The 11,264-nt window shown below is 49.8% G+C and overlaps 1 protein-coding gene across 1 annotated transcript in view; it reads left to right on the top strand.

Annotated features, from left to right (window-relative positions):
• Nucleotides 1-232: 232 nt before the first annotated feature.
• The window catches only part of LOC311327409 (protein GREB1-like), a gene marked incomplete at both ends in the record, with an annotated part of 15,044 nt that continues 4,012 nt past the window's right edge, over nt 233-11,264 (top strand). The window contains 14 exons of the mRNA XM_084460446.1: nt 233-454; nt 765-920; nt 1,699-1,782; nt 1,943-2,092; nt 2,528-2,643; nt 4,417-4,722; nt 5,600-5,748; nt 6,891-7,013; nt 7,278-7,433; nt 8,195-8,331; nt 8,535-8,696; nt 8,879-9,083; nt 9,667-9,829; nt 10,309-10,705. Coding sequence (XP_084316572.1) covers nt 233-454; nt 765-920; nt 1,699-1,782; nt 1,943-2,092; nt 2,528-2,643; nt 4,417-4,722; nt 5,600-5,748; nt 6,891-7,013; nt 7,278-7,433; nt 8,195-8,331; nt 8,535-8,696; nt 8,879-9,083; nt 9,667-9,829; nt 10,309-10,705 — 2,526 coding nt within the window. The remainder of the gene's footprint in view (nt 455-764; nt 921-1,698; nt 1,783-1,942; nt 2,093-2,527; nt 2,644-4,416; nt 4,723-5,599; nt 5,749-6,890; nt 7,014-7,277; nt 7,434-8,194; nt 8,332-8,534; nt 8,697-8,878; nt 9,084-9,666; nt 9,830-10,308; nt 10,706-11,264) is intronic.

The following is an 11,264-nucleotide window of genomic DNA, read 5'->3' as shown; positions in this document are numbered from 1 at the left end:
GTATCTGTGTGTGTGTGTGCGTGTATCTGTGTGTGTGTGTATCTGTGTGTATGTGTGTGTGTGTGTGTGTATCTGTGTGCGTGTATTTGTGTGTATCTGTGTGTGTGTGTATCTGTGTGTGTGTGTATCTGTGTGTGCGTGTATGTGTGTGTGTGTGTATCTGTGTGTGTGTGTGTATCTGTGTGTGTGCGTGTGTGTGTATCTGTGTGTGTGTGTGTGTGTGTCCCAGGTGATGAAGAACCCCATCGTCTTCATGGTGCTGGTGGGCATCATCTCCCACTTCCTGCTGGGTCAGCGTATCCCGGAGGTGATCGCTGAGTTCGTGGCGCGGCCCTCTTCTACCTGGGCCTGTCCATGGTGGGCCAGCTACGGAAGCTCACCAGGGACACAGGGGTGGCCCTCATCCTGCTCATCACTGCCAAACTGTGAGTCTGGGTCTGTGGCTGTTTGGCAGGTTAGTAAGGCTAGAAGACTGAAAATGCTTTAAGACTATGGGGCACACATCTAAAGACTAATGTGTTGAGTTTTTAGTCGCAGATGATAAGATTTCACAGACTGGGATCTTGCGGGGGTCACTACGTACAAGACTAGCCTACATTTCGGGGGCTGCGGCAATTTCTGTCCGTTTTTTTGTCCCTTCTCCCCTCTATCGTGGTACAAATATCTCTGATCGATTTGTTGTTTGTTCTCTCCTCTCCTCTCCTGTTCTCTTGTCTCCTCCTCCTCTCCTCCTCTCCTCTCCTCCTCCTCCTCTCCCCTCTCAGGTGACCTCAGGTATGGTGATCAGCACCTTCCTCTCCGCCCCCATCCTGTACATGTCCGCCTGGCTCCTGACCATCCCTCTGATGGACCCCGGCCCCCTGGTCAGCGAGCTGCAGAACGTCAGCTTCAACATCAGCATCGTCAGCCTCATCGCTCTGGTACACCTGTGTGTGCGTGTGCGTGTGCGAGTGTGTGTGTGTGTGAGTGTGTGTGTGTGTGTTAAGTGTCCCAAGTCAGTTGTCAGATCACTGCAGGGTAGGAATGCAGATTAGAGGTTAGATTAGAGAGGATTGGCAGCTCTTGTGTTTGTAATCCCACTGTGCCATGCTATAGAATGGTTTATAATCTCACTGTGCCATGGCTATAGAATGGTTTATAATCTCACTGTGCCATGGCTATAGAATGGTTTATAATCTCACTGTGCCATGGCTATAGAATGGTTTATAATCTCACTGTGCCATGCTATAGAATGGTTTATAATCTCACTGTGCCATGGCTATAGAATGGTTTATAATCTCACTGTGCCATGGCTATAGAATGGTTTATAATCTCACTGTGCCATGGCTATAGAATGGTTTATAATCTCACTGTGCCATGGCTATAGAATGGTTTATAATCTCACTGTGCCATGGCTATAGAATGGTTTATAATCCCACTGTGCCATGGCTATAGAATGGTTTATAATCTCACTGTGCCATGGCTATAGAATGGTTTATAATCTCACTGCCATGGCTATAGAATGGTTTATAATCTCACTGTGCCATGGCTATATAATGGCTAGATTTAACACAGGAACACAGATTAATTTAACAAGTTATTCCCTCCATCACCCACCCACCCCCCCCTCCCTCCTCCTCCTCCTCCCCCTCCTCCCCCTCCTCCTCCTCTGCCTCCTCTTCTCTCCCTCCTCCTCCTCCTCCTCCTCCCATCTTCCAGGTGTGGACCATAGCAGTGATGCTGCTCAGCAAGAAGTTCAGGAAACTCCCTCACCTGCTCACTATGAACCTCTTCCTGGCTCAGGTACACACACACACACAGACACAAACACACACACACACTCAAACATACATAAATACACACGCACTCAAACATACACACACGTTAGCATTAGACTGGGACCGCACCAAGATTGATCGTCTCTGACCTCTGTGTGTGTGTGTGTGTGTGTGTGTGTGTGTAGTTCCTGGTGTGTGTGAGTATGATCCTGTGGAACTTCATGGTGAAACAGGAGCATCTTCTGGGTCAGGTTCTGACCTTCTCGCTGCTCTACGGCGCCCTCTACAGCACCTACGTCTGGACAGGTGACGCCTGCTCACGTTACTACTATATAGTATGCCAAAACAGGAAGTAGTATGTCCCAATACATAGTATGCCACATGCAGAATGGCAAAAATACCAGGATGTCCTACTACATCTGGTCGTATTTTGCAGTATGCGAGCCAGCAGGCTTTTCTGACTATTCTGACCCCCAATTATCCTTCACTACATGGCGTGGCCCTCATGTGCAGTCAGACCTTAAATCATGATTACATTTCACTCAACTCCCGTTGATAACGTTTACTTCCCCCAAAAAAAGTTCTGGTCCATTAACAAGCAATTAATCGAGTAAATCTTACTCGAGTAAATTCTTATCGGCAATTAATCAATAGTCGAATAACTATTAACATCCCTACTGTGTTGTGTGTGTGTGTGTGTGTGTGTGTGTGTGTGTGTGTGTGTGTGTGTGTGTGTGTGTGTGTGTGTGTGTGTGTGTGTGTGTGTCCAGGGGTGGCTGAAGGTCCAGGATGTAGACTGGGTTCCTCGTACCTACCTGGAGCTGGAGGCCCTTCCCTGCATCCTCATCCTCTCTGGACCCGACCCCCTGGGAGAGTCCCTGCCCAGGTACACACACACACCTACACACACACACACACACTAGGGCTGCACAATTAATCGAAATCGACGTCCATGATTAACTAATCGCAAAAGGCCGCAATTAATGTGATTAATAATTTTGCTTTGAATTGAGCGTGCTAGGACTACACGGACGAATCACAGGCGCCTATGCTGTCCGACCAATCACATGCGTTCCCGCTGAGTGCGCTGTGCGCAGCAATTTCACTGAGAAGACAGATAGCAGTAGGTCAAGACAAGTGTCACAAGAGTACCTGCAGCCGTGAGTAGTGACAAAATGAGCGAAAACGAGGTCAGTGAGTTAGTAGCAAGAAAGGGATCAACGTCTGTGATTTGGGAGCATATTGGTTATTATATATTAATATTATATATGAAATATTAATCACAATTATTAATCGCAATTATTAATTGCAATTAGCATTTTGAAGCAAATAATCGCAATTATTATCTTTTGTCATAATCGTGCAGCCCTAACACACAAACACACACACCTACACACACACACACACACACACCTACACATACACACACACACACCTATACACACACACTCTGAAGTACTGCGACCTGCGTGTCATAAACTTTAACCATTTACAATTCAAACAAATACAGAAGCTGCTCTGTCTTTGTGAAACCTTAATGACCTCAACATCCATCTTGTATTTCCTTTATGAATTAGGATGGAAACCGTAAAGACATTCATCGGTAAGTTCAGAATGTTTTTTCAGTGTATCCAACAGTGTGTGTGTGTGTGTGTGTTTGTGTGAGATGTGTGTGTTTATGTGTAAAATGTGTGGTATGATGCATTTTGATTGTACAAGTGTACTGAAATCATCAAAAGTCATTTTAGTTTTTTGTATTTTATTGTACCTCAAAAGGGCCAAGCTGATAGCCCAGTGCGAAAGCTTCCTTTCCCGTTTGGAAGCACATATGAAGATATGTGCACATGCGAGCCATTGTGACTGTTCAGGACAAGAGGATTCACATTCTGACTCCTATGATCCGGGGGGCTGTGGACAAGACCCGGCGTCTGAGACGAGTAGAGGCTCCGCCCCCGTGCCACCTGGCGGCGTCGCCGAGCCCTTCCCGACACACGAGGGCGAAAGTTCAAATGGCGAATCTGACACACCACCGTCCATCAGCAGTCCATCTGACACAGACCTGTCTGTCAGCTGTCCATCTGTCAGAACACCACTCTCCATGAGAAGGACCAGTAGAGCAGATAGCCCCACTAGCGCCTTTTCCACCCCCATGGCGTCAAGTGGTGTGGTGGTTAAGGGACAATCTCACCCGGATGTTCCACGATCACCCGAGCCCCACTGGAGACGAGATCTGGACCGCTCTCGGCATCAGAGGCTCATTCGTAAGAGTTGTGAAGAAGTCACTCAAGGGGCGACTTCCACTTCCACTTCGCACTCTCTGAGAGACAGCCCCACTAGCCCATCCATCCCCGTGGCATCTAGTGGTGTGGCGCTAAAAGGACGATTGCCCAAGCCCCATTTGAGGCAAGGTCCGGAGCTCACTCTGGGTGAGCAACTCTGTCGTGAGTTGTTGCAAAAAGTACGTCGGACTAAGCCAGATGTTCCACGATCGCCCAAGCCCCACTTGAGGCGAGGTCCGGAGCTCTCTGTGCGTGAGAGACGCATTAGTGAGTTGTTGGAAAGATTCCATCAGAGAGCGACGATTGTCCCGTCTGTCGTCGGTTCATCTGTCAGAACACCACTCTCCATGACCAGGACCCTGACCCTCCCCAGACCCCAGCCAGGCCCAGACCAACCCCCCAAACCCCCCCGCGCCCCCCAGGGTCAGGGTCCTGGACCCCCACGCGCCCCCGGACCCCTCCCAGTCCCAACGGCGGACCTGCAAGTCCACCTCCTCTGACTCCTCCTCCCCCCGCGCCCCCTCCCCCCACCAGAGCTGCTCCTGGGCGCGGGGCGTGAGCCGGCCCCCCTCCGTGCTCCTCCCCCGCGCCCTCTATGACATCATGACGGCGAGTGACGGGAGCGGTCTTCCGCGTTGCACCTCCTTCCTGCCTCACCTCTCCGTGGCCTGGGCTAGCAGCTTCAGGTGACTAGACCGCACCTGGACCACACCTGGCCCTCACCTGGCCCACACCTGGCCCACACACTAGACCACACCTGGACCACACACTAGACCACACCTGGCCCACACACTAGACCACACCTGGCCCTCACCTGGCCCACACACTAGACCACACCTGGACCACACACTAGACCACACCTGGCCCACACACTAGACCACACCTGGCCCTCACACTAGACCACACCTGGCCCTCACACTAGACCACACCTGGACCACACCTGGCCCACACACTAGACCACACCTGGCCCACACACTAGACCACACCTGGCCCTCACCTGGCCCACACCTGGACCACACCTGGCCCACACACTAGACCACACCTGGACCACACACTAGACCACACCTGGCCCACACACTAGACCACACCTGGACCACACACTAGACCACACCTGGCCCACACACTAGACCACACCTGGACCACACACTAGACCACACCTGGCCCACACACTAGACCACACCTGGCCCACACACTAGACCACACCTGGACCACACCTGACCCACACCTGGCCCTCACACTAGACCACACCTGGCCCACACACTAGACCACACCTGGCCCACACACTAGACCACACCTGGCCCACACACTAGACCACACCTGGCCCTCACACTAGACCACACCTGGCCCACACACTAGACCACACCTGGCCCATGAATCTCATGAATCCCAAAATCGATCTTTTATTTAATGAATGAATGAATAAATGAAGGAATGAATAGTTCATTCATTCAATGATCGATCGATTCAAATCGATTCTGAACCTTGTGAATCGGAATCGAATCGATTCTTGAAATTCGACTCGATACCCAGCCCTAATATTTACTGGTGACCCCTGACCTCCAGGCCGCTGCTCAGTAAGATGATGACGTGCACGGAGCAGTCCCTGTACTACCGCCAGTGGACCCGGCCACGCCCACATCACATGGACAGCAGCAACCGCCCCGCCGAGGGACGCAGTGACAACTACCACCCCCGCAGACTGCTGCTCAGCGGTGGGCTAGCACACACACACACACACACACACATGCACACACACACACACACACATACACACACACACGCATGCACACACACACACACGCATGCACACACACACACACACATCAATCAATCAATCAATCAATCAAAGCTTTATTTGTATAGCGCACACACATACACACACACACACACACACACACGCACACAAACATACAAACACACACATACATACACACACACACACATACACACACGCATGCACATACACACATACACACACACACACACACACACACACATACAATTAGAGACAGAGAGAGAGAGAGAGAAACACACACACACTTAGAGAGAGTTACATACACTTGAGAGAGAGAGAGAGACACACAAACACACAATTAGAGAGAGACACAGAGAGAGGAGTCAACTTGAGAGAGACACACACACACACACACACCCAAAAGCACACACACACTGTGAGTTGTGTATATTGTCCAGTATGCTGTACGCTGGTTACATTACGTGACATTACATGACATTACATTACAGTCATTTAGCAGACGCTTTTATCCAAAGCGACTAACAATAATTGCATTTAACGTAGGAAGAGCCAATGTACTACTACTCACCAGAACTCACAAGTGCATCTTCCTTCTAAAACAAGTGACTAAGAGCATCATCTAGTGCTGAAGGCAAAGTGGAAGAACAGCAATCTAAAGTTATGCTGGTTAATCTGAAGTTATGGTGGTTAATCTAAAGTAATGGTGGTTAATCTAAAGTGATGCTGGTTAATCTAAAGTTATGATGGTTAATCTAAAGTAATGGTGGTTAATCTAAAGTTATGGTGGTTAATCTAAAGTGATGGTGGTTAATCTAAAGTGATGCTGGTTAATCTAAAGTTATGGTGGTTAATCTAAAGTTATGGTGGTTAATCTAAAGTGATGCTGGTTAATCTAAAGTTATGGTGGTTAATCTAAAGTTATGGTGGTTAATCTAAAGTTATGCTGGTTAATCTAAAGTTATGGTGGTTAATCTAAAGTTATGCTGGTTAATCTAAAGTTATGGTGGTTAATCTAAAGTTATGCTGGTTAATCTAAAGTTATGCTGGTTAATCTAAAGTGATGGTGGTTAATCTAAAGTGATGGTGGTTAATCTAAAGTGATGGTGGTTGTTGTCCAGGTGGGGAAGACGGGCGCGTATCTTCAGTTCCTGGGCATCCTATCCCGTATGCTCATCAGACTGATGGAGGTGGACATCTATGACGAGGAGGACATCAACTATAGTAGGTCCCCCCCGCTAGAACCTAGAACCCACGTAGAACTGGAACCTAGAACCTACCAGCGCTAGAACCTAGGCCCTGTTCACACCTGGCGTTAACATGTGTACCTCTAAATCTCTAAGTACAGGTGTGAATGCACCCAAGATAGGGCCCTAGAACTTGACCCTAGAGCTAACTGTGTGTGTGTGTGTGTGTGTGTGTGTGTGTGTGTGTGTGTGTGTGTGTGTGTGTGTGTGCGTGCGTGCGTGCGTGTGTGTGTCCACCCAGACGCCCAGACGGAGTGTGTGCAGTACCACCCTGCCCGAGCCGCCTGGCCCGACCTCGACCTCCTGCGAGGCATGCCCTTCGACTACACCATCCACGACCCCAAACACGACGACATCAGCTCCGTCTACTCCCCCGACTACACGCCCGGCGCCGACGGTAGGGGGAGGGGCCTGTCAGCGGGGGGGCGGCGCCCCAAACACACGAACACCACAGCCTTCCCAGATAGCAAGCGGATCTGGGCCATATACAGGCCAGATCTGGGCCATATACAGGCCAGATCTGGGCCAAATACAGGCCAGATCTGGCCCTTGTGGCTTTCCACTGAGCAAAGACACGTCTAAAAGACGTCTTTTAGATGTCTTTTTTGACTTTTTCGGACGTCCAAAGACATCCAATTAGGAGCCAGAGTGAATGTTTTTTTTTTAACGTTCAGATATTGAACCCGTTCTGCACGTCCACAGACGTCTTAGAGGGGTCCAAGCCAGACGTTTGAATATTGAGGGGTCCAGCAGACGTACAAATGGGGTTCTGGACCGACGGACGTTATTAAGACATGATCTGAACGTCTCCCTGATGTTGCGTGTTTGCTGGGTTAGTTCCGGCCCATATATGGCCCAGAATCATTACACATCCGCTTGCTATCTGGGTTCTGAAATAAACACTTCTGATAATGACGATGACTTCAATCTCTTTATCGTGAGGAGCAGAGAGGCGTCTTGTGAAGATTACTAGTACAGCACTGTTGATGAATCAACTTTCTATTCATCTTTGTGGAGGCGTTGGCCACCAGGTGGCGCCAAACTCACTATTGCTGTTTCTGAGATTTTCCGTTTTTTTTTTTTGTGGTTTCCCGTGGTTGTGATGATCTCACAGTGTGCTGACCCCCCCCCCCCTCCCGCCCCTGCTCTCTCCCTCAGGAAACCCCAGACGCCAGGAAGACGTTTATCTACGCCGGCGCACGGCGAGGATCAAGCTGTCGAAATACGCAGCGTACAACACCTACCACCACTGTGAGCAGTGCCACCAGTACATGGGCTTCAATCCCAGATACCAGGTCGGTACACACACACACACACACACACACACACACACACATGCACAGAAACACACACATTCACACACAGAAAACCCCAAAACACTCATTCAGTCTTTCTCTCTCACACACACACACACACACACACGCGTGCACACACTATAATATCCCTGTCTGTGTATGCTTCTGTGTGTGTGTGTGTGTGTGTGTGTGTGTGTGTTCAGATGTACGAGTCGACGCTCCACGCCTTCACCTTCTCCCACCTGTTCCTGGGCGAGGAGATCCAGCTCTACTTCATCATCCCCAAGTCCAAGGAGCACCACTTCAGCTTCAGCCAACCAGGAGGCCAGCTCGAGAGCATGAGGCTGCCCCTCGCCTCCGATTGGGTAAGCCTGGCCCCGCCCTCGGCGCTCGTCCTGACACAAATCGCGACAACAGCGTCGACAGGAAGTGAACCGTCCTGTATCAAATTGTTTGTCTCAAGTCGTCTAAAAGCCCCATGACCTCCGGCGTTCCCAGAATGCAGTACCGCGTTTCACCACACGGCCGTTGTGTCCCCTCTTCCCAGAACCCCAACTGCATCAAGAGTCCCATCTTCACGCCGACGACCGGTCGCCACGAGCACGGCCTGTTCAACCTGTACCACGCCATGGACGCCGCCGCCCACCTCCACATCCTGGTCATTAAGGAGTACGAGATGGCCGTCTACAAGAAGTACTGGCCCAACCACATCCTGCTGGTCCTGCCCACTGTCTTCAACGGGGCGGGCATCGGTACGAGCTGCTGTTACTAATACTATTATTATATATATTATTATTATTACTATTATTATATATATATACTCCACATCGTACTGCTGCTGGCCTCTGCAAGCATTGGTACTAGGGATGTACGATATATCGGCAATCATATCGGTATCGGACGATGTTAATCATTTTTTAATATATCGTATCGGTCCGATGTGCAAAACAGGGCTGATATGAACAGCTGATGATTATTTCTGTCTAGCTGCTGTTGTGTGTGTTGTTGTTGAAGGGAAACGATGTGGTAAATCTATGATTTATCGGTGGATAAATAAACAAATTTATTCAATTTTTTATTTATCGGTTAAAAATAAACAAACATCAACAGAAAGTAATATTTTAATAATAACAAAATCATTCTTCCGCCCAAACAAGTAGTTCTCTGGTTATGAAATGGTCGCCAGGCTACGCTAGCAACATTGCGAAACTATAACTACAGTTGCTACGGTGATATGGAACATCAAACGGTTTCAGCGTCAGAGGTGTTAGTTTATCATGGTTTTACAACGTCTCAGCCAATCATAATCAAAGGCTCTTGCTTGGTTCCCCATAGGTGCAGCCCACTTCCTGATCAAGGAGCTGTCCTATCACAACCTGGAGCTGGAGCGGAGTAGGCGGGCGGAGGGCGGGGCCTCGTCGGGGGAGGTGTGGCCTTTCATCATTCTCGCCGACGATTCCTGCGTCATGTGGAATGTGGTGGATCTAGACACACACAGGTACACACACACACACACACACACACACACACACACACACAGGAATGCTGTTTCACCAACACACAACACACACACACCCACACAGAGGAACGCTGTTTCACCAACACACAACACACTCACACACACACACAGAGGAACGCTGTTTCACAAACACCCCCCCCCCCCCCCCCCAACACACACACACACACACACACAGAGGAACACTATTTCACAAACACACAACACACACACACACACACAGAGGAACACTATTTCACAAACACACAACACACACACACACAGAGGAACGCTGTTTCACAAACACCCCCCCCCCCCCCCCCACACACACACACACACACAGAGGAACACTATTTCACAAACACACAACACACACACACACACACACACACAGAGGAACACTATTTCACAAACACACAACACACACACACACACAGAGGAACACTATTTCACACAAGCGTGCGTTCTGTCTGTCCCAGCAGCTCCGGCCCAGTGGAGCGCAGCGTGTCTCTGAAGCAGGTCCTCCAGCACATGGAGGCGTGTCCCCAGCTCTCCCACTACGGCCTGTGCGGCATCCGCAAGTGGAGCAGCCGCGCCTCCGCCGGGGGCCGCCCGGGGTCATCCGGCCCGGGTCAGGGGGGTCCGGGGGCCCGACACCGGGAGCCCTTCTCCAGGGGCCACCTCCACGACTTCCTGCTTCTCAACGTGGACCTGAGCCAGGACCTGCAGTACAACCAGGACCGGTTCACGTGCGAGGACGTGGACTTCTCCCTGCGCGCGCACAGCGCCGGGCTGATGCTCTGCCGCTACAACAACTTCAGCGTCATGAAGAAGCAGATCGCCATCGGGGGGTACCGCACGTTCATTATCAAGACCAAGGTGAGGGGGGCGCACACACACACACACACACACACTAGGGCTGCACAATTAATCGTGAATTAATCGAAATCGCGATTAGGACCTCCGCGATTAACTAATCGCAAAAGGTCGCAATTAATGTGATTAATAATTTTGCTTTGAATTGAGTGTGCTAGGACTACACGGACGAATCACAGGCGCTTATGCTGTCTGACCAATCACATGCGTTCCCGCTGAGTGCGCTGTGCGCAGCAATTTCACTGAGAAGACAGATAGCAGTAGGTCAAGACAAGTGTCACAAGAGTACCTGCAGCCGTGAGTAGTGACAAAATGAGCGAAAACGAGGTCAGTGAGTTAGTAGCAAGTAAGGGATCAACGTCCGTGATTTGGGAGCATTTTGGTTACTATATATTAATATTATATATGAAATATTCATGGCAATTATTCATCGCAATTAACATTTTGAAGCAAATAATCACAATTATTATCTTTTGTCGTAATCGTGCAGCCCTAGCACACACACACACACACACACACTCAAGACTCAAGATCCAAGATGCTTTCATTTGTCACATGTAAT

Source organism: Borostomias antarcticus (genome assembly GCF_949987555.1).
Source record: "Borostomias antarcticus genome assembly, chromosome: 32".
NCBI lineage: Eukaryota > Metazoa > Chordata > Actinopteri > Stomiiformes > Stomiidae > Borostomias > Borostomias antarcticus.
The sequence above is the reverse complement of the archived record's forward strand: the minus strand, read 5'-3'. Positions and strand labels throughout refer to the sequence as shown.